The sequence below is a fragment of the Orcinus orca genome, chromosome 4 (genome assembly GCF_937001465.1).
Source record: "Orcinus orca chromosome 4, mOrcOrc1.1, whole genome shotgun sequence".
NCBI lineage: Eukaryota > Metazoa > Chordata > Mammalia > Artiodactyla > Delphinidae > Orcinus > Orcinus orca.
Window position 1 is genome coordinate 27631117 of NC_064562.1, and position 23710 is coordinate 27654826.

Genomic DNA, 23710 nt, shown 5'->3' on the forward strand with positions numbered 1-23710 from the left:
AACTAACTGCTCATTTTACCAAGTGATCCTAAGTAGTTTAGCCTCTTTTTGTCATGTCCACCCTAACAAGTAGGTATACTAAACAGCAATTTGCATACTATGATTTCAGGGCTGCTTCTCTTTCTCCACCATTGTCTTCTTTGCTAATGTTGGACCCTTTACAACTAGACATTCACTTTGAGAAATTCTATTAAAATGCAGATTTTCCCAGAAAAAGTGATTCATGATACCTGCCTGATAGAGCAGCAAGTCAATTACACCTCAGTGTGAACGAATGTGTCAGAGCCTTTTCTGAGAGCTGGTTTTGAGGATGGTGGCAGCAGAAGACCCTGAAAGAAAAAGGGAATGAAGCAATCAGGATAAAGAAAGAGAAAAGACAGCGGATCCAGAGACAGTTCTTTTAAAGAGGTGTGCAGGCAGAGTGATATTTATATATATATGTATAATATCACATCTTCTTTATCCATTCATCTGTTGATGGGCACTTGGGTTGCTTCCATATCTTGGTATCGCAAATAACACTGCTATGAACACTGGGACATGTATCTTTTTGAATTAGTGTTTTTCTTTCCCTCTGATAGAAACCCAGGAGTGGAATCGCTGGATCATACAGTAGTTCTGTTTTTAATTTTTTGAGGAATCTGCATACTGTTTTCCGTAATGGCTGTACCAATTTACACTCCTACCAACAGTCCATGAGGGTTCCCTTTTCTCCACATCCTCGCCAACATTGTCATTTGTTGTCTTTTTGATAATTGCCATTCTGACAGATGTGAGGTGTTATCTCATTGTGGTTTTGATTTGCATTTCCCTGTTGATTAGTGATGTTGAGCATCTTTTTTGGTGCCTGTTGACCAGCTGTATGTATTCTTTGGAAAAATGTCTCTTCAGATCTTCTGTCCATTTTTAAATCAGATTGTTTGCTTTCTTGCTATTGAGTTGTATGAGTTCTTTGTATTTTTTGATATTAACCCCTTACCAGATATATTGTTTGCAAATATCTTCTCCCATTCAGTAGGCTTCCTTTTTATTTTATTAATAGTTTCCTTTGCTGTGCAAAAGCTTTTTAGTTTTATATAATTATGTTTGTTTATTTTTGTTTTTGTTTCCCCTGCCTGAGGAGACATACCCCAAAAAATGTTACTAAAGACCCATGTCAAAGAGAGTACTGCCTGTATTTTCTTCTAGAAGTTTTCTGGTTTCAGGTCTTACATTTAAGTCTTTAATCCATTTTGAATTTTTTTTGGTGCATGGTGTGAGAGAGCAGTCCAGTTTGATTCTTTTGTAGGTAGCTGTCCAGTTTTCCCAACACCATTTATTGAAGAGGTTGTCTTTTCTCCATTGTATATTTTTGCCTCCTTTGTCATAGATTATTATTTGCCCATATATGTGTGGGTTTATTTCTGGTCTCTCTAGTCTGTTACATTGACTTATGTGTCTGCTTTTGTGCCAGCACCATACTGTTTTTATGACTGTAGCTTTGTAGTATTGTTTGAAATCAGGGAGTGTGATACCTCCAACTTCATTCTTCTCTCTCAAGATTGTTTTGGCTATTTAGGGTTGGGGGGGAGTGGTCTTTTGTGTTTCCATACAAATTTTAGAATTATTTGTTTTAGTTCTGTGAAAAATGCCATTGGTATTTTGATAGGGATTGCATTGAATCTGTAGATTGTATGTTATACATGAAAGTTGTTAAGAGAGTAAGTCATGAGTTCTCATCACAGAAAAAATTTTTTTCTATTTCTTTAATTTTGTATTTATATGACATAAGGGACATTCATTAAACTTACTGTGATAATCATTTCATGATTTATGTAAGTTAAATCAACATGCTGTACAGCTTAAATATGTACATTGTTGTATGTCAATTATGTCTCAATAAAACTGGAGAAAAAACAAATAAATTAAAAAAATAAAGAGGTGTGCAGGATGTTCTCCTATGGAAAATGTCTTTATAGGGAAATCTTCAGTGAACAAAATGTACTGCCCCTGAAACTTCTTTGAGGGCTCTTGTTATTGAAGAATAATTAAAAGCTGCCCACTACTGCAACCCCCCATGTTTGGTCTCAGTAAGAACATCTCCAGTGATTCCTCCTCTCTTCTTGTGTTGCTGGAAGAAACTCAGCCAAATGATAGAGACAGTTATTTGGTAAAAGACTGAAGTTGCCAGAGGAATGAAGAATGGAAACAAGCAAAATTAAAATGAGTTTACCACCAGGGCTTTTAAACGTCCCATGTGTAAGGGGAAGGAAACTTTAAACTTGCACTTAAATATTTAATGCCAACAGGAATCAGACATTTTGTGTGTGTTCACTGTAGTAATGCTTGATTCACTTAATGGTTTCAAATATGTAAGTGATTTACTTACAGGGTTTAGTGTTGCACAAAATGAACTGAGATTTAAGGGGAAATTTGTCTCTTTCTGATGCTATAGTACTTCTTTTCAGACTTAATTCTGTTCAAGATAATATTTTAAAATATAGCACTAGTGCTTATTTTAAGAACTAAATTAACTCTCAGGGAGAAATCAATAAGGACATGATATTACTGAATATATTTTAATTTATTGGTAAAATTGACTCTGGAAATAGTCTGTATCCTAGACTTTGTATGGTAAAATTTTACTAGGACACTTTTTAAATGCCTAATTTATAACTCTCAGACAATATACTTCAGGGTCTTCAATATACTTACAGTACATAAAATGCTTAATTGAACATTTGAACCTCAACTAAAAATTCATTGCATTCTGATATCACTAATGTTTAAGTTTTTTTTAATTTATTTTATTTTTGGCTGCGTTGGGTCTTTGTTGCTGCATCCAGGCTTTCTCGAGTTGCTGTGAGTGGGGGCTACTCTTCGTTGCGGTGCACGGGCTTCTCATTGCGGTGGCTTCTCTTGTTGTGGAGCATGGGCTCTAGGCACGTGGGCTTCAGCAGTTGTGGTATGTGGGCTCAGTAGCTGTGGCTCGCAGGCTCTAGAGCACAGGTCCAGCAGTTGAGGCGCACGGGCTTAGCTGCTCCACGGCATACGAGATCCTCCCGGACCAGGGCTTGAACCCGTGTCCCCTGCATTGGCAGGTGGATTCTTAGCCACTGCACCACCAGGGAAGTCCACTAATGTTTACTTCAAACATTTTCTTTCATCTGCCTTTTTTCTAAAATAAAGAAAAGGATAAAATTAGTCTTCACACTTATAGTTATTTGTAAACTATACATCTTAATTGTATCCACTTTTCTTCTATAAGATCTTTGAGAAATAAAAAATTTCAAAGATTTTGAAAATGATCATTTGTGTATTGATCTTGGATAAACATTTAAACGTTGCACACTAGCTAATAAAGACATTAACCTGTAATTTGAGCAAGAAACGACTTTATAGTTGTTATTTAAAAAAACACAGAAAACATTATTAGTCGAGACATAAACTGCAACTTTACAAATTTCCAAACCATTTTCAGATTAATCTAGGCCACTTGCTACAAGGAATTTATAGGCCAACATGCTATAGTTGATCCATGCCTATCTGTAAGATCATAGAAGTAGAACAGGCAGTTGACTAGATTGTCTTAAAATCCAATGCAGATCAGCATCATACTGGGACAACGGGTATCTTAGAAATGTCCTTTCCTGAAGACTGAAAATAATTTAAATTTGATAAAGGAAAATAAATTCTGAGCTACCACTAAAAATGGCATAAATCAACAGCCTTGATTATTGAAAAACTCAATAATTCTTACTGGAATCTGGACCTTCTTTAGGATATTTCAAGTCCCCAACTGGTCCTAATCTCTAGCCTTCAGATGCAAGATCCTTCTAACCATATGCTACTGTTTTCCTGTGGAACACACGTTAGCCAGGCATGCTACTAATCAACTCAATAAGAAGGTTAACTCTGTAGCCAGACTGCCTGGTTTTGCTATTTTACTCACTGTAAGACATAAGCAAGTTAAATATTGTTGTCATATATTTTGATTCTGCATACATTTATATTTACTCTGTGTTAATCTGTTACAATGTTCATCAATTCTTCATGACTTCCAATGCTGCTTTTTTTGAATCATTTTTCTTCTTCCTGAAGAACTCACTTTAGAATTTCTTTGAGTAGAGGTCTGTTAGTGAAAAATTCTTTTGGTAGTTGTCTGAAAAATCTTCATTTCAAAGCACCTTTCTCAGTTATTGGGTTACAGACTGGCAGATAACTGTCTTTCAGTGCTTTAAAGATCTCATCCCATATTTTCCTCAGAAAGTCTGCTGTAAGTCTTATTGTTGCTCCTTTGAAGTTCATATGCGTTTTTCCTCTTGCTATCTTAAGACTTTCTCTTTTCTTTCAGCAGTCTTACTATGAAGTGACTAAATAATGTTTTCTTTGTATTTATCCTGCTGGAAGTTCATAGAGCTTTTCTTTTCATAGAGATTTTTGAAGCTGCAGGTTTTTTCTACATACTCCATCTTTTTTCTCTCCATGATTCAGTCCAGACCCATATTCCAGGCCAATAATCCTCTCTTCTGATGTGTCTAACCTGATATTAAACATATTTTATTATTTTATTCACCTCCAGTATTTCCATTTGATTTTTTATGGATTATAACTGTCATCTACTTTCTTAAGACTATTAATCCCAGTTATTTAAAAGTGTTTGTCTGATGACCAAATATCTGTATCATCTAGAGAGTCCATTCTCTCATCTGTTTTTTTCTCCTTATTTTTTGGTCTTTTGGTCCTATTTCCTTGTATTATTGATATTTTTTTTTCATAAATGCCTTACATTGTTTAAAAAAACCTCTCCATTCTCAGGCACGGTCTATCCTGGCAATACTGCTTTTAAGCCAGGGCAAACTAGGAACTATACCAGGTCCACACTTCAGGAGCCTTATGCTTTGGTGTACCTTCCTTTAAAAAAATTTTTTTTGGGGGGCTGTGCTACACAGCCTGCGGGATCTTAGTTCCTTGACCAGGGATTGAACCGAGGCCCTGAGCAGTGAGAGCATGGAGGCCTAACCACTGGACTTCCAGAGAATTCCCTACCTTCCTTGAAATTTTTAAAGTCGTCCTCTGATTCCTTGAGTCAGCAAGGACCAGTAGCACCATCCAGACAGGGCTTTCCATGCTCAGACCCTGTCTTGCATGGGTCCTAGCTGCCAGAAGCACTTTGTGAAAATTTCTAATTCCTCTTCTCTTGCCAAAATGGGACTTAGCCAGCAGGGCTGTCTGAGAAGTACAGGCATTTCATGCCTGTACTGGGATCTGCATGGACCCTGGTCCCAGTTTTCATCCTCCACTTGCTTTAGACCGTCTACCTTCTACTTAATCCATGGTTTCAACCAGATACTCCAAAGACCTCCAGAACTGGAGCCTATGGGTTATGCTAAATTACTGTGGCCTTATTCTTGTTCCAGGAGGGCAGCTTAGTAAATGGATTATTACTGCTGACCTGTGTAGTATTTATTTCATGGGATAGTATGAGACTGGGCCACCAGAATGCTGTTGACACTCTGATTTGGGGCTCGATCAGGTGTCTCATGCTGTGTACTGACTTTTGCCCATCTGTCTTCTAACCACAATGTCACCTCTGGTGTGCAACACCCAAGGACAGTGGAGAAGAGGAGGGTCTCAGGCTTCTACTGAGTGTCTTCTGTCCCTGAAACCAAAAGTGGTTATCTCACCATCTTTACCATCTTGTCAGGCATCCTCTAGATGGCCATGCCTTCCTCCTCTGAGAGATTTTGAAACCATGGGTCCACAACGCTAGAGCTCTTCTGATCAATGTCCTCTCTTGGCACTATTCCCAGGTAGACGCCATGTTCTCCTGGACTGGTTTTATGCCATGCTGAACTAAGGGTGGATATCCTTGAGTGAATAGGACCACTCTTTTTCTCTGCCCATAGGGGCCTCACCTGTCCTCCTAGTTAGTGATGGTATGTGGAAGGCAGGGGTACAGTTAACACTGTACAATCTAGAAAGGCACTGATTATGGCCTAAAAAAGTTCAGGAGAAAACAGTGTTGGAAAATACGTTATTTTACCTTTATTCCATAAAATTCTGAAAGGTAAATTTAACATCATCAGAAAACAAATTATAAATCACAGTTTTCTGCATACTCTGAGTATGACTTGCATTTGAGGTCATCATCAACAAAGCACAACACAATGTTTGAGAGAGTCAACGGAAATCAGTATTCATGGATGGCAGGATGGAGAATGCAGACTCATGAGTAATGATGAAACTAACATTAAGTAATGGTATTAAGACACTGCAGAACAAGAAAATCTGTATCACATGAACACAAACAGATTCTAAAGAGCTATCTTTTTCTTATCATGGGAGGTATGAAATCAGCCAGGAAGAGCATATTTAACAATAAAGAATGTGAAGAGATGGTCCTAGTCATGTACAGGAAGAGATGGTGCCTGCATAGTATGAAGAAAGAATCTTCACACATACTAATTGGACAATAAACACTATGTAAGTATCTCTTCTCTATCCATCATTCTGAATTTTCATCATTAAATCCCTCCATCTCACAAGAGCCCATGAATCTCATAATACACTTCTCAATCAAATTATTTATATAGACAAAGCCCTATGAGGTTTTCTTTTCTTATATTTTATCTAACATTGCCATGTTTTTGCAACTAATGGGGTAGTCAAAGATTGAAGCTACTGCACCATCTTGAGCATAAATCTAATCATCATTGTGTGTTAATTTTTCAATTAAAAAAAAAAAAAAGCTACTTTACGAAAGTTCTCCTTTGTGTATATCAGCTAGGGAACCAAGGTAGAGAATATAATGGATCCTGCCTCTGAGAACAGAGTTGCTATTTTAACAGTTTCTCAATAAAGTGTATTTTTTCCCTTAAACTAATCAAGTGTGCATTTTTTTCCCTAATAAAATATTGGAAAGGGTGAAAATAAGATGTCTGATAACATACCCCTTCTTGTCCCTGTCTCTTAGCTACCTAGGGAGCATCTTGGACCTGCTTTAGGCAAAGAGAGGCGATATGGATTGCAGTTGAAATGATTTAGGCCATATTTAGAGGATCATTTTGTGGGGTCCCCAGCTAAGCATGTGATAGTCAATACTGACTTCTCTTTGTAATCCTGTGAGCTTTTCCACATTTCAGAGATGCACTATAAAATTTAGATGGCAAAATGCATCTTTCTCAAGTCAATTAAATACCATTTCCAATCTATAAATTTTCACTACAGCTAGTGTTAGTGAATGAGTTCAGCTGATGGATCACTTAGCTACAGCACTTTAAACAAGAGGTGCAATGAATCTTATAGGAAAAAGTATACAGCCTAGGAAAGTTATATCTATAACTACATCTAAATCTGTACACACATGTAATTCTGGTAATAAGAGGAATACAGTTCATCATAGACAATTTGGGAAGCTAAAATCTCTCACAATGCAACACTCAAAGTACTTATTTTTTCACTATTTTCTGTGTATCTATATACTTCTTTTGAACAAAAAGAATCTTTGTTTTATATTATGTTTGCTTTTTCTTAAAGAATGTATTTTCCCATGTCATTAAAAATTCCCTGAAAACATGATTGTAGTGGCTGAGTACTATTTAATAATATGACTGTACTACAGTTATTAAACTATTTCTCTGCTACTGGACACTCTCCAGTTTTTACTCTTATAATCAAAGCTGCCTTACATCTTTGTGGGCATTGAAAACAAATTGTTTTCTTAAGAGAAATTCCTAGAAGTGCGATTCACAGGAGAAAATGAACCTTTAAGGCCTTTGATGTATCTTAATGAATTTATTCCCCAGTTACATTCCTACTAGCCAATGACACTTATGCTAATGAGTTGAATCTATCTTTGTGTGTATATATATATAGCTTTGAAAAATACACAGCTTTTTTGTGTGTGTTCAAGTATAAAAATAGCATTATATTATATACTGTGTTCAGTTTTCACTCAACTTTTTAAGGCCTTTCTATATTGCCATAAGAGTCATTGCTTCTATCTGCTGCCTCTACCTCTCTGACATTATAAACAACACTGATGGAAACATCTTCAAATATTGCCTTTTGGATCTGTAGGAAAATTTCTTTGGAGTATAACGCAGCAATGGAATTGGTAAGTCAGCGGTTATCTGCATAGTTGTGTTACTAAAGATTACCAGTTTGCATTTCACAATGGCCATCCAATACTTACACTTCTATCAATATTGTGTTATGATTTCTATCCTACATCCTTAATGACTTTTGGTATTATCTAACTTTTCAATTTTATGAAGATGATAGCTATAAATTGGTACCTCACTGTTTTAATTAACATTTGTGTGGTTACTTAAGCGAGATTTGGCACTTCTCCAATCTGAGTTAGCCCTTGGCTTTGCCAACATATAAATTGCCTATTTATGTCTTTTTCTATTATATTTCTTTTCATGTTAGTTTGCAGGGGTACTTCGTATGATCTAGTTTTTCCTTTGTCATTTTTAGCCAATACAAATGTTTTCTCCCAGTCTCTCATTTACCTGTTATTTTGAGGTCAGGTTCTAAAAAGATTCAGAAAAGAATAAGCATTGATGAGATTTTAATGCACAGCAGTCTCATCATTTGCTATCAGAACAATTGTCCATTGTCAGCCAGTGAATAAGTATCAGGCACCTACTCTATATAGGATACGATGATAAGCTTGTTAAGGGCACGGAAGGAGTTAAACATAGACTCTGTCTTCGGGGATCTCACAGTCTCATCTAGGAGATCAGACAAGAATAAAAAATTATACAAATGGAAAGTAATACATTTCATAAATGAATTATTATAAAGTGGTATGGGTCTGTAGGGATTGAGTTTGAAGGTAGAGCAGGCATCCAGGTGGAGAAATTGAGTAAACTGTTGGAATGTGAAACTGACTTTCAGAAGACATCAGAGTAATATAGTTTGGGGAGGCATTTGGGTGAGAGTAGAAGCTATGAAAATGATTTAATTAGCAAGGGAGAAGCAGAAATAGAGTTTATAGATCCTTAGGTAATCACTACCTTTCAGAAAATGGGAGAGTAGCCAAGGAAAAGAAGAAAGGAAACTGTCTCAGAAGGTAGATGGGCAGAATACTCTTGACTTGAGAATCGGACCCATATGCTTAGGTGTAGATATTGGGTATGTTATTCTTTCAAAATTTATTAGCTTTTTAAGGAAATAAGTTAGAAATCATGTTAAAATGGTAGGGGAGGTCTGGTGACAAAATTTTGGGTCTTCTGAGCAAGATAAAGCATTTAATCAATAATAATTAATCCCTGGTTTCTCTGAATATGTCTCTGAGTTAATGAATAAATGATATATAAGCCTACATTTTTGATATAACAGCCTTGCGGAGATGGATCACTGGGGTGCTGGCCTTGTTTGATGGGCAGGAGAGGATAGAAAAAGAATAACGAGAAAGGCCAAAACCTGGTTTAAAGGATGATTCTGTTGAGGTTGGTAAATCCTGCCTTTACAGACCATAGGCTGAGATCCAAGCCAATCCATTTCAGGAAAGAGAGAATTGCCAACCCTCACATTCCATAATGACTATTATTGGTATTGTATTATTAGCTAATATTTATCAAGTACTTATCACATACAAGGAAATATCCTAAGCCCTTTACATGTTACGTGTTGTTTAATCCACTCAGCACTCTGGGGGAAGAATATGCTATTATTATCCACGATTTTCAGAGGGGTAAAATGGGAATTGGAGTCAATAAGTAGTAGAACTAGCACAAAATTCCAAGTTTGAAGGCTACGCTTTTGGAACAAGTACCACAGAGTGTGTAAACTAAAAGACCCTTGGTATCCTATGAGGCAGCATCATCAGTAGAGAGTTAAGAAGTTAAGAAGTGATTGGGTGGTAATAAGATGAAAGTAGATGAATGGTAGTAAATGCAACTACCATTTGCAAAAATCTGATGGCAAAAGGAAAAGAGGTATTGGAGGAAAGAAATGTAAAGAGTTTTTGTTTTATTTAAATTTTATGGCCAAAACATCTTGAATATATTAGTAGGATAAGGAGAGAGAGACTGGAGAGGAAAAATTGAAGATGCAAGAAAAAGAATAAATTGACAGACCAAGGTTCAGAAGGTGGTGAGAGGATAGAAATCACGAGCACATTAAAGGGTTAACTTGAAGGAGGAGGCGAACGCTTACGGGGCGGGGGTGGGGAGAATCGAAGGAGACGCTGGGTTAAAACACAGAAAACATGCCCAGGTGGCAGTAGAAAACTTAAGGGAATGTGTGGCAGTAAAATAATTTATTTGTAAACTGTGAGGTGAGGTTTTATGCTCAAAATCATGATGGCAGAGGTAGAAAATGTTGGCAGTAGACGCTGTAGGGAGTGAGATTGAGAGTCAACTAACAGCAAGTGAAAAGGATACTGAGAAGTAGAGAAAATAATGTCAAGGCTGGAGTATAGGTCCAGGAGTAGCTGCAAATAACAGAAACTACTTTATTTTAAACCAGGAGAGATTTCATACAGGCAGGTGCTTACACATCTTTGGAAAGAATGACGTCACAAACTCGACACTGAACTTCCTGGAACAACACCCAGAGCCACAGTGCAGAACTAGTCTGCCAGGAAAGCCGTGAGCTCTCCCACAGGTAAGAAGGAGGAGAGTAAGAAAGGCACTGGTGAAACTCCAGACTTCAAGAATATACCATCTTAGCAGCACGTAACTGTTGGCTCTAAGGAAGTACCACTCCTCTTAGGTTCACACCAAAAGAGAATAACTGAGCTACACCTCTGCCTCTCAGTCACAGCCAGTACCTGAACTGTAGGAGAGTCTGGGAAATGTAGTTTTTAGCTTCACAGACTGTAGAGGAAGGTACATCAGAACGAAATTGAGTTTCAAGCTATTACAGATATACATATCTGTATATGTCTGATATATATATATATATATCTCAGATGGATAGCATGAATATATAATAAATTATAATTTAAAGAGAAACTAGCCTATTCTCCTATCGCCAGTGAAATCAGCAGCCTATTGGCAAAAGTGGAGAAAACAGGAAAGGTAAGGTTGTTATGAGAAAGGTAAGGAAGCAAAGAGATTAAGGGGTCTAGCAGGGAAGATGACTTGTCATATGGTCCAGACTAGACAGTGGAGCCCAGGAGAAACCAGTGGAACGTGAGTATAGGCATATGTCAGATAAGCAGAATGTTGACAACGCTTTCTTTGGCCTTGTTTTGACAAGCAAAGAAGGGGTGTAATAAGCACATGACATCACAAAGTATATAGATTTTGTGTTTTGAAGAGGAGAGATCTTAATGCTTTCAAATACAGTTTGCTTGTCATAATGCTAGAGCGATTTCATGTCTTAAGTGCATGTCAGGAAAAACTAGTCAAGGCACAAAGTTATAACATCTTCCAGAGCACATGTTAGCAGAACTATACCTTGATGATCTATTTATGAGAATAAAGGAGAGAAAGGAAAACAGAGACACCAACACATCCTTAGGTACAAATATTATAATTCTATGATTGGTTTGCTCACTTCTGTATATATGAGATTTACAGACAAATCATAGGCAATATGTAAAATTTCAAGAAAGGATAAAATGTTTAAATGTGAGTTTGTTGTCATTGTTGTCACGGTGTCCTTCTGCTGCATTTAAACAAAAACTGAGAGTGGATGCCTACACGGACTCTATCATGCTTTATGCACTCAGGTCATATTTATACAGCTAAGAAGTATTTATAATCTGTGTAGGCAATCTATTAGCGTTTCTCCTTAGGTTTTTCTGTTTCCTACAAAAGGCATGCTGTTTTGTTTCTAATTCATCTGGGGATGGGAAGGAAGGAAGCTTCAAATTCTTTAGATTTAAAAGATTTGACATGGGCTGTAGGTCTCCACTTCCTGGTAGCTTCCCAGCAGATGCCTCAGCCATGACTTCATTGAATTCCAGTTGCATGTCTGCAAATCTCTCCTTTTGTAAGAATTCCCTTTATCTCTGAAAAGAGGCAGTGAAGTTTGCTTTCTGCCAGGCTGCTTTGATTTCCTCCCAGTGTCTCCAAACATCAACGGAGCCCTCTAGGGCAGTCCCATGTGTCTCTCAAACAAAATAAAAAGAATATGCAGTGAAAATCAGAATGGAGTCACTGTATCTTCCTTCCCAACATCTTTTTAAAGTTCTAGTGCATGACTAAAAGTTTACTGCATGATTAAGTGTAGAACACTGCTCTAAAGCCTTGGAACATTTAAAAAACACATACTAGAGAGAAAATAAATATAATTTAGGTAACAGAAAAATACACACACATTTAAGAAAAATACTGGAACGTAACACCTCTGGTGAGAAGTACAAGAAAAAGGATGACAATGAATCCTTAAAGGATGACTCATCTTTTTTAAAAAAGTGATCACAAACAGGAACAGGGAACAAACTGCTGTCTTTAGAGGGTCATTATTTTGTGAAATCCTTGTGGGATGGGATTGTCCACCCAAAATCTATTACAGAAGCATGGATCTCTTAGGCACCTATAAATATTTGTCAGTGAGGCTAGTTAATAGACAAGCCATCTGGTGTCCCTGATCTCCACAATTCGATAAGGTCTGTATTGTTATTGCTCAAGAGATTTCTGTTGCATAAACTCTGACACTCCGTGTATATGAAGAGGAGGATTCAAGCTAACTCTGAGAGAATTAAAATATGTGGGGACAGTGTGTGTGTGTGGGGGGGCGGGAAACAAGGAAACTCCTCTCCTTTGACAAATGCACAGTCCTTAGTTAACTTCTCATTAGCAGTCTGTTCACATCTCATTCCCATTAAGAGTATTCCGTTTTCTTTGTCTAAAGTGTTGAGTGGTTATGAATAGTAAGGATAGACTATCTGTAATTATTTTTTAATTATTAATGGTTTTGTTAGATCCTTTCACTTTTACATTACATTTCTGTTAATGTAAGTTAAATCAAAATGTACTTCAGTTTCCAAGCTCTTCCCCAGTGTATTTTTTCATTCTTTCATAACATTACTTCAGATTTCTATAAGGTGTCTATGAGAAAGCTTGTCTTTCTGGAATCAACCTCACCATGCTAATAGATTCAGGGACCATTCTATTCTGCAAATCCACTGGCCATAGCTTTAGTAATCACGAAATTTCTAAATTCCCAATAGTACTTAACGTCAGAGTCACAACATGTTACAAAAGTCATTTGATATTAGCCAGTATCTTTAAGCTGAATTCAAGAGCATCTATTTTATTTAGTGCTCCCACATGAAGATCTTTTGGCACTTTATAGATATGCAGATTCTCAAGTAATTAGAAACCAAAGGAGAGGAGAAAATGAGTGAGTCTGAAAGGAACAGATATCAGAGCAAGAAACTACTGTCCTGGTTTTGTGGTCCAGCTAAAAATACTTTGAAGAGTAGTTTAGTCAGAACAAATATTCAAGCAGTGTGCCTTAGGAAGATAAAGACGAAAGGGGGGGGGAGAGAGAGAGAGAGAGAAAATTTCCCTGGAGAGAAAGAAAAAAAAGTGCACCTTTTAATCAATTTTTCCATCACCAGCAGAAGGGCACTTTTTGATGGGGCACTGTTCCTTCAGAGAAATGTTCCTGTCTTGTATTTACTAAGGTTCCTGATTTCAGGTCTAGTATTAAGCAACTCACACAAATTCAAGTACAGCCCCAGTGAGCAAAAAGAAGAGAGAACGGGTGAGGTTTTTTATTTTTAAACTACACGCAACACTCAGCCCCAGGGATCCTTGTACCGTTACAGTTGGTGACCTCGGGGAAAAAAGTTACTAGATCAGCTCTGAGGAGTGGGAAGAAGGGGGAGTCTAGTGCAGGGCAAAATTCCTGGCTGAGGTTGGGTGCAGCCACCCCCAAGGAATCAACGAAGGAAGCCAGATCTCAGCCCAAAGTATAGAGCTAACGTACACTGCACTGAACACGGACGCTACGAAAAATGACTGGATAAATTATGCAGAGGGATTTCTGGATTTCTTTCAAGTAATTAAGTTTCGATTTCTTGCATTTATTTTAGTTCCAGGAAGCGCAAGGCGCCATGGATCGCAAAAGTCTTCATTGATTGTTCCAATGCTTTAAGTTTGATTTCGTGACTGGACTTAACTTTGGGAAGAGAAACACACGGACCAAGGAGATTCACTACGACGAAAAATAACAGTTTCGTCGGGGAAAGTAAACACAGGGACTCTTGCATGCGGACAGAACGCGGAGCTCCGCCTCTTCCCCCCCAGCCCCTTCCACGGAAGGTGGGGAGGGGAGAAACAGGTGTGAATCTGAGTGAGTGGGCGTGAGTGTTAGCACTTGTGTGTCTGCATGCGCGGGTGTGAGCGTGTCTGTGTCCGTGCCTGAGTGTGTGCGTCCCCGCGCTCTGGGGGGTGCGGAGCACTCACACTTTCCCTCCGGCCGATGTTAATTCCTCGGCGCCTGTTATGTTTGCTCCAAAGGTTGGTCGACTCCAGTGGGTGAGTCAGCAGTCCCCGCGTGCGGGTTCCTCGCCACCCTCGGCCTCAGCCAACCTACCCTGCGGAATCGTGAAGGCGTCTAGGAGCCTCGCAGACATCCAGCGGGCCTGGGCCAGGCTGCGTCCCGCGTCCCTTCTTCCCAGTCAGTCTGCTTTTTTTGAAATTCAGCTCTGCGCGTTTCCCTCCACCGGGGAAAGAGAGAGCCGTTACTTTCCTTTCTACCTGGCCTCTTCTCATCCTCTTGTCCCCTGCCCGGCCACTGTCCTCTGTCCAGAATTATCTAGAGAGAGCCCCACTCGGCTCATTCGGCGACTACAGGGCCCTGGCCCTGGCGCAGGTCTCTCCCTACCCTCAAAGTGCGTCCTCCCGATCGCCAATGGCCATTTGTTTTTACCCCCGCCCCTCCCTTCGCTCTGCCAGGCCTTGATGGGAGGGCAGGAGTTGGCGAGCCCGAATTTTGATCTAGGAGGGCCTGGGAACTGCCGGATGCAGAGGTTTCCGGAGACACTTGCTGAGTGCTTGCAGTGAGAGGCGGTGAGAGAGAGAGTTAGCCAAGAAAGCACTGAGGCGAGGCTGTGCCCTCGGCCACAGGGGGTGCCTGGCAGCGTTGGGCGAAAGAGGGGCTCCTTAGAATCTCTAAGCGAGGTGGACTTGGGGCTCACGGGGGAGCCAGTGGAGAGAGAAAGTTAGAGACAAACACAAGAGCAGAGGTGGACGTGCTCGGAAGAGGAAAGGTGTTTGAGCAAAACGCACCCATACTCCCCGAACTTAGCCCCAGGACGTAAGAAACCCAGGAGAGCTCTCCTTCCCGGCCCTTCGCTCTGTACCAGGCTCTCTGGGCGCTCCCAGAGGTCTCAATTTCAGGGATAATTCCCTCCTTTTTTTCTTTCTTGGTACTGCTGAGGCCATGGAGGAGTTTAATCATCCCATATCCTTCTGCCCCAAGCTACAGAGTGCAGAGAGAGCTCAGAGGATCTGACGCTATTCAGAATCCAGAGACGATTGACCTTGAGGAGATGGGATGGGGGAGAATCCATCCTTTCCCTCTTTCCTCCCTCAAACCCTCTTTACCCGAGATGGAGATGGTGCCTGAATAGGGTCAGATCTCTCTTTTAAGAAATCTTTCTTGTAATCCAACTCAGTTCTGTTTGAAATACAGAGAAATCACACTGCCCTTAATGGATTAAAATTTAATAAAACACATTAGGTCCAGTAAAATATGAATGCACTGCTTAAAATTTTAGTACTAAATTAGGTCCCAGATACAGGAGAGGAGACAGTGATTTCTCCCCTCAGGATGGCTGCGGGCCGACTTCGGGGTGTGGGGGGCACCTGCTGCAGGGACCCCACTGCCCGGGAGCTTGGGTGGAACCTCAAGCGATTCCTCGCCCGTCGGATGGGAAGCTGGTCATGTCTATCCACATCTGGCAGCGGGTGGGACAGAACCTATTGCTAAACAAAGAGGCTTGGTGAGAAGAAAAGGCGCCCCTCGTGTAGTCACACAGTTGATTCATTTTCCATTTCTCTACTTAAAAAAAAAATCACTTCTCTGTTTTCGGTTTATTAGGTAGATCTGAGGGTGTGCATAGGTGCCAGCGCAGATAGGTGCTGGGACATAAAAGTGTATGTTGAGGTTATATGAAGCAGATTTCCCATGTTGGGCCATTTGTTGCCACCCCTTGGGTTTATTCTCAACTTTCAGCTGTTTAGATGGTTTCTGCTACCTGGGGGGCTGGAGTTTTACTTCCTCAGAGAGCAGCTTCCACGCTTGCTGGAGCACTTCGCAACATTGCCTGTGGACAAAACCGAAATGGGTTTTATTGATATCACCGCAAAGACGTTGGTATTCTGGGCAATTCTGGTAGAAGAGATTGCAAGATTGCAAGTCGTGGTGTTGAAAGAAGAATTGCATTTTCACTCTAATACAACACAATCACTGCTATTCACTTTTCACTTTGAGTGAGAAAAGGAGAAATCTAACTCTGACCTCTTTTTGAAAACATGTACATTTTCTAAGAGGAAGTGAATATGGGGAAATAAATTCTTGACTTGCTCTACAACTGCATATTAATTTATCTCACCTTGATAATTAGAATAAAGGGCTTCCTTTTTTCTGTCTGGAATTAGAGATATCACTGAGAAGTAGCTGAAAGATTTTTCAAAGTTATATTGAATTAATTTAATGATATATTGATTTTAGCCACCAGGAAAATATTCTCTTGGGAGTTGTCCTGCTTAAAATAGTTTTAATCACTAAATTCCACATCAAACAAAGTTTGTCCAGTTATTTCAACAGTGCCCTCTTTATTTCATGAATTTATTTTGCTACCTTATTTACCATATGAAGTGGTGACAAGTGTTTAGCATTTTGGAGATCAGTTGTCAGTTGCTATTAAAATCAAGATTAATTCATATTAACGACATGCATTTCTCAATACTCCCAGGTGACAACATACATTAAAACAACTATTGCAAGTAATTAAGCTCAATGAAGGGGGAGGGGAGAGGGAGAGGTTCAAAACACCCCCAAATATTTGATTTTGCAATCCAAGTTCAGCTGACTGTTGCCACAATAATGCTTGGGAAACTCCTCAGGGTTGCTTTTCACTTTACATCTAATTAGGCACCTAATGAAAGAGAAGAATTTTTTCCCCTTGTGGTTTTTTTTCTCCTTGATATTCTTATGCCTTTATTTAAACACATAAACACACTGTTTAGGAGGTGTAATACCCAGAAGTTTCTCCCGTGAGCCACTTAGTATTATAATCTGGGGGAACTGGTAGATGCAGACCTTTGCCTTCCAGTTATTTTCCTCCTCCACTATCACTTTTAGCCCTTTGGTTCTTACACAGTATTGATAGAATACATACTGAAAATATTTTAATGGATTTTTTTTAGGCTTTAGAGATGCTCAACAGTTTATACTAATTAGACCATCCAAAGCCTTTTGGAGATTAAGCAGATTGGACAACCCTTGTTAATTAGAACATAATTTGAAGTTTGAAATTATATCACTGATGAAGTAGTCTAATTAGTATGACGATATGTTAATGGACCAGTGAGACCCAGCAACACTGGAGTTTGGCGTGAACCTCTCCAAGGTTTGCACGAAAATCCTCCCCCCTATACCGACGTTAATAAAAGATTTCTATAGACTTCAGCGTTTCCACGATGACACACAATTTATAGTCCACACAATGCATTAGCCCATAGTACTGCTCAATTTTTTCACTATTATGAAAACTAATAAATTCGTCAAGCTGAATTAAGCATACAAATCAGATGAGGCATAGCAGATTACACAGTGAAGCGCGGTGTCTCCCGAGCCTAAATGAAATTTCAATCTAATAATTCCTTCCTGGCCCAGTCATAATTTGTTTAGAGATGTTGTTCTACTTCTTTCAAAGCGCTATTCGCACTATAATTAAATGATACTCAAGCCTTTAACTTTGATTTATTTTATTTCTCGAATCTTGAGACAGGGAGAGCTGTGCAATGTCATTTTTTTATTTCCTTGAAATTACCCTGGCTGTTGTTGAGATAGAAATTAAACACCTAAGCATTTACTTGAACCGACCGGCACAAGACACATTCATTCATGTCAACACCCCCTCTCCAGTCCCGAGTCCAGGCTTCTCCGGGCTTCTGCTCAGGAACACGGCTGGTAGGAATTCCCTTCGGCTGCTATTTATTATTTTCCTCCACACAGGGGAGGAGGAAGGCAAGCCCCGGGGTTGCCAGGGGGTTAAGCACCATGGACAGAGCCCGTCGCGCGCCGTTTGCTGCAGCCTTCCTAGTACTCTGGCGACTCCCGAGGACTGAGCTCCCGACTTGAACCTGCCATCTCGCCCCGCAGGGGTCGTGGGTGAACGAGAGACCCCCTACTTGCCGCCGCCGCGGGGCTTCCAGGCGCTGACCACTCGAGGGTCCCCCTTCGCCACGCTCGTTCCCACTCTGTTTCGTCCCAGCGCGCGCCGGCGCCTCTCAGGCCTGCCGCCTGCTCTCGCACCTGCTCGCCTTCCCCAGGCACCGTGTGCCTGCACCTGCTTCCAGCCATCCCCGTCCGGGTCGGGCCACCGGCGGGCTCCAGCGTCCCGGTCTTAGGGCCTTCCACCCTCGCTTGTACCCCGCTCCTCCCGCGCTCCGGGGAGGTGACAGCAGCCCCAGCACAGAGGAAAGTAGAGAGAAGACCGGAGCGGGGAGGAGAGGAAGGCGGTGCGTGTGTGTGTGTGTAGGAGAGGTTGTCTGCTTCTTTTACAAATGGAACTAAGAGTGTGTGTCCACTTCTAAGAAAAGTGGTCCACGATGGGACAAAAGTGAGAGCAAAGTGTTGGCTAAAAATAGGCTCTCTGCACCGAGCGGCTGTGGAAATGAAGATAAGTGGGGCTTGTGCCAGCCCCTGAGGGCGTGTGTGTGTGTTTATTAGTGTGTGTGTGTGGGGGGGGGAATATTCTGCAGCACATGCGCTCTGTGATCTCTGGCCCTGCCTCTCCGTCAGTTGCCCCTTCCTCCTTTGATTGCGGCTAATGAAGTGGCAGCGTTTGCCAGTGGATCCGCCCAAGACCCAACTCACACTGAACTGGAGACAGGGAGGAGGAAGAGGAAGATCCGGAGGAAGAGAAAAGAGGGTGGAGAGGAGTGTCTGTCGGTGGTGGCGTTGGGGGAGTACACGGGGGTCTGGCTGGCGGGGGCGGGGGTGGGGGAGGAGTCGCATGCGCATAGGCGACCGGAGCAGTCTCCTCCGCCGTCCAATCCGCTGAGAGCTGTGAGAAACCGAGTAAGAGAAAGCCCTGCAGCCCTGAGGACCCCAGGTCTCCTTGGCACCAGGCACCCGCCAGGCCGAGGGGGCGCAGAGAGAAGCGCCGAGCGCTGTTCGTACCAGCCGGAAGCGCAGAGCAGAGCAGAGGATCCAGGTCGGCGGCAGGGTCCGCGTTCTCCACTGTGGTCGAGAGCCAGGGATCAGGGTCACCCGAGCTACGGGGAGAGGCGGGCCGAGTTGGGGGCGGAGGCCTGGAACTTCGCGGTAAGCAGGGGGCGGGGAGGCAGCTAGGTAAGAGGCGTTCCTTGTAGTCTAGGGAAAATCCCACCCAAGGCTCCCTTGGTCCGCAACTTTATTTAGTAGTTTCTTTTCCCCGCGAGGCGGAGACGGGAGTGGCAGAAGCAGGAGGGGCAGGAGGCCGGCTCTTAGGTAGGAAGTGCCCTGCGACTGGAGCGCAGACCTGGCCGGGGGTGGGGGGGGGTGGGTTTGAGCAGGGGCACTACTGTAAGTGAGAGCTGCGGGGCGCAGGGAAGGGGAGGCGGCATTAGAGCGCCGCGGGGGCAGGAAGGGGAGGTGGAGGGCGCGGCGGGGGAGCGGGAGGCGGGTGTCGGGAGAGCAGAAAGGACCAAAGCCTGGAGGAAGCCGAGAGGGAGAAGGGGCGACGCCAGAATCCGAGCAGGAGAAACCTGCGCTTTCAGGCAGGGGAGGGCGGGGGCGCGCGGGAGGGAGGGAGGGAGGGAGGGAGGGAGGCGGGGGTGAGGGGGCAGGCGCGGGGAGAGGGGAGTATAACTCGGCGGCCGCGAAGCGCGGGGCAGTTTCGCATGCCCAGGTCTGCAGCCAGCGCCAAGCGGAGCCCAGCAACAGCGCAGACTGACCTCGTAGCCAGCGGTGGAGCGCGTAGCCGGGTCAAGGCGCGCCGAGCTCCGAGCGGCGGCGAGTGAGCGCAACTCCGCATCGCCCTTCCCCTCTCCGGCGCTCGCCCAGCGCTTCTGCGGAGGGTCCCGGCTACCGGGGCCAGTTGTGTGAGCCACATACAAGTGCGCGGGCAGGCCGGGAAGATGATGATGATGTCCCTGAACAGCAAGCAGGCGTTCAGCATGCCGCACGGCGGCAGCCTGCACGTGGAGCCCAAGTACTCGGCATTGCACAGCGCCTCGCCCGGGTCCTCTGCACCCGCGGCGCCCTCCGCCAGCTCTCCTAGCAGCTCGAGCAATGCTGGCGGCGGTGGCGGCAGTGGCGGGGGCGGTGGAGGCCGGAGCAGCAGCTCCAGCAGCAGTGGCAGCAGCGGCGGCAGCGGCGGGGGCTCCGAGGCGATGCGGAGAGCATGTCTTCCAACCCCACCGGTGCGTATTTCTGCATAATCACCGCTTAAAGGCACATTTTGACAGCCCCCTTTATCTGCTTGATGTTTTTTTCATGTCTGCACAGCAAATCACCCCGCACCTCCAACCAATTTCCCCCCTCCTTTCTTATGTATTCAGAGGGTCTTTCCTTTCATATTAATTTTTAAGACCTGGAATGTTGCCTGTGCGCGTGTTGTGTTGTGTTGTGTTTGCAGGCTCACTTTCCTCCTCCTCGTGCACTCGTGGCTTCTCTCCGTGGCTTCCCTCCTCTCCTCCTCACCTGCTAGTTTCAGGATTGTTATTATTATTATTTTAATTTATTTTTAACGTTCTGGGAATGTTGTAGGCGCGGCGGCGGTGTCGAGCTCTGGGCCGGAGCTTCCGGAGAGAGTGCGCACAATTCCCCGCTGAGAGTGATGTGTGCCTTTTACTTGCAATTGCAGAGCAATATATTCGGCGGGCTGGATGAGAGCCTGCTGGCCCGCGCTGAGGCTCTGGCGGCGGTGGACATCGTCTCCCAGAGCAAGAGCCACCACCATCACCCGCCCCACCACAGCCCCTTCAAGCCGGACGCCACCTACCACACCATGAATACCATCCCGTGCACGTCGGCTGCCTCTTCTTCGTCGGTGCCCATCTCGCACCCGTCCGCGCTGGCGGGCACGCACCACCACCACCACCACCACCACCATCACCACCATCAGCCTCATCAGGCGCTTGAGGGCGAGTTGCTGGAGCACCTGAGTCCCGGGCTAGCGCTGGGTGCCATGGCGGGCCCCGACGGCGCCGTGGTGTCCACTCCAGCTCACGCGCCGCCCATGGCTACCATGAACCCCATGCACCAAGCCGCTCTCAGCATGGCCCACGCGCACGGGCTGCCCTCACACATGGGCTGCATGAGCGACGTGGACGCCGACCCCCGGGACCTGGAGGCGTTCGCCGAGCGCTTCAAGCAGCGACGCATCAAGCTAGGGGTGACCCAGGCCGATGTGGGCTCCGCGCTGGCCAACCTTAAGATCCCCGGCGTGGGCTCGCTCAGCCAGAGCACCATCTGCAGGTTCGAGTCCCTCACGTTATCTCACAACAATATGATCGCGCTCAAACCCATCCTGCAAGCGTGGCTAGAGGAGGCGGAGAAGTCTCACCGCGAGAAGCTCACCAAGCCGGAGCTCTTCAACGGCGCGGAGAAGAAGCGCAAGCGCACGTCCATCGCGGCGCCGGAGAAGCGCTCGCTCGAAGCCTACTTCGCCATCCAGCCGCGGCCCTCTTCCGAGAAGATCGCCGCCATCGCTGAGAAGCTGGACCTTAAGAAGAACGTGGTGCGCGTCTGGTTCTGCAACCAGAGGCAGAAACAGAAAAGAATGAAATATTCCGCGGGCATTTAGGAGACCCACGGCCTCTCCAGGGACAGGCCCCTCCTCATCTCCTCTTTTCCCTCCCTCTCTCTCCTGCCTCTTTTTTTTTTTCTTCCCTCCCACTTTTCGCGACTAGAAACAATTCCATTAAATGTGAATCCGGAGAAAGCGAGGATTGGAGAGCGAGCGAACGAGCAAGTCACTGAGCCCAAGTCCGGTGAGAATGTGAAACGATTTCTCAAGGGAAAGAAAAACAAAAGAAGGGATTTGTCAAGTTGTAGCAAAGTTGTCCCTTTCGACCCCACCCAACCCGGAAAAGGCATCTCGGCCTCTTCAGAGGAAGTCTGGAGCCGGCTGTTTGCAGGAAGGCAGACGAGACAGCCTTTTAAAAGGCTTCCAGAATGAGCAAGTAAGATTTGTTTTTATTCCTAAAGACATCACCCTTGTTCCAAGTTTAAAAGTACACTTTGCAGCTATTTTTCAGAAATAGAAATTGATTCAGGACTGAAACTTTAAGCTAGAGTTGATGCTTAATGTGATAGAGACATCTCTAAAGTATTTTGAATTTTAAAAAAAAGATGGCAGATTTTCTGCATTTACACTGTATATTATATATATATTTTTATTGTGGTTCTTACCCCCTTCTTCCTTCTCTGAAGTGTTAATGCTTAAGGAAGGAGTTGCGCCTGCTGTGTTCACTGATCTTGAAAGCTATTATTAGATTATTGCTGAACAACCCTCTGTAAATTATTAATTTATCTCTCTAGCAACTTAATTTGTTCACATTCTAATTAATTAAGCTTATTTACTCTTAAAAAACGGGAGAACGTATGGCTAGTGAAGTTAACAAATTTTTTTATTTGATGAGTTTACTGAATTTTTACAGCTTTCCTCTTACACTATGTTCCTTTTGGCCCATTTGTATATTCTCACTTTGAATGAAGATTGCTTTTTCTTTGTTTTTACTGGTAGTGTTCTGATTTGTGAGTCGACACTCAGTAATGGATGTCTTAATCGTGTAGACCTGATTCACTGTCCAAAGTATTGTTTACTTCGTTACATATTTAATGGGGATTCCCACATTGTCCCTGCTACACAGGCACTCTCTCACTCACTCATAGACACACACACACACACACACCTCTAATGGAAGAGAAGAAGTCAAGCAGTTGGAAGCATGACTAGGATGCATCGTTTTCTAGCTTTAGGTGCATTTGTCACTTGGTGTTTGCCCTTCCAGATTCTAAGATTTCACCAAGGTATTTCAGTCTTCTAGTTTTCAATTGCTCTGTTGACTACATTTTAACATTTACAAGAATCCTTCCGTTTTTCCTTTTGGAGGTTTGTTTGTAGGAAAACAAATTTGAACTACAAGAAAGACAGTGCACTGCTTGTAAATTCACACTGTTTGGTAGAATTCTTTTGAAACAACAACAACAAAAATTAGGTACATGATGACTGGTACCTTATCTACTGTAAATACTTCATTCAAAATGATGCACATATAGATATATTCTTACAAATTTTGCTGTATTGCTGTTCCATTTAAGGCTCTCTGAAGTCTTGAGTTCTGTATATGACCTGGTTTCTTGTTTCTGTTAATAGATGGTTTATTTACTATGGTAATGTATTAAGTTATTTTTGGTGTTGTTTGATTGTCTTTCATTGAAGAGATGATTTTAATGTTTTATTGGCAAAGTATGCTGCTTTTTTTCATTAAATATGCTATTGAAATTAAATGGCTTTTAAAATGTGATGTTGTTTTAAATCATTTACATGGGAATTATTTTGATGGGGGAATTTTTTAAAAGAAGAAACACA

General features: G+C 42.9%; 1 protein-coding gene and 1 long non-coding RNA gene across 3 annotated transcripts in view; both read left to right on the forward strand.

The window, feature by feature from the left end:
• Positions 1-23710, forward strand: part of LOC125964180 (uncharacterized) — a 672498-nt gene that overhangs the window by 284924 nt on the left and 363864 nt on the right. The gene's annotated exons all lie outside the window — the stretch shown is intronic.
• POU4F2 (POU class 4 homeobox 2) lies at positions 20005-23640 on the forward strand. Its single transcript, XM_004263614.3, has 2 exons — positions 20005-20534; positions 20978-23640. Exons 1-2 carry the CDS (start codon positions 20250-20252, stop codon positions 21917-21919), a joined length of 1227 nt encoding a protein of 408 aa, XP_004263662.1. The 5' UTR covers positions 20005-20249; the 3' UTR covers positions 21920-23640.

Coding starts and splice junctions, on each gene's coding strand:
- POU4F2 (XM_004263614.3), top strand. CDS start 20,250: ATGATGATGATGTCCCTGAACAGCAAGCAGGCGTTCAGCATGCCGCAC. Junction 20,535..20,977: donor CATGTCTTCCAACCCCACCG/GTGCGTATTTCT, acceptor TTGCAATTGCAG/AGCAATATATTCGGCGGGCT.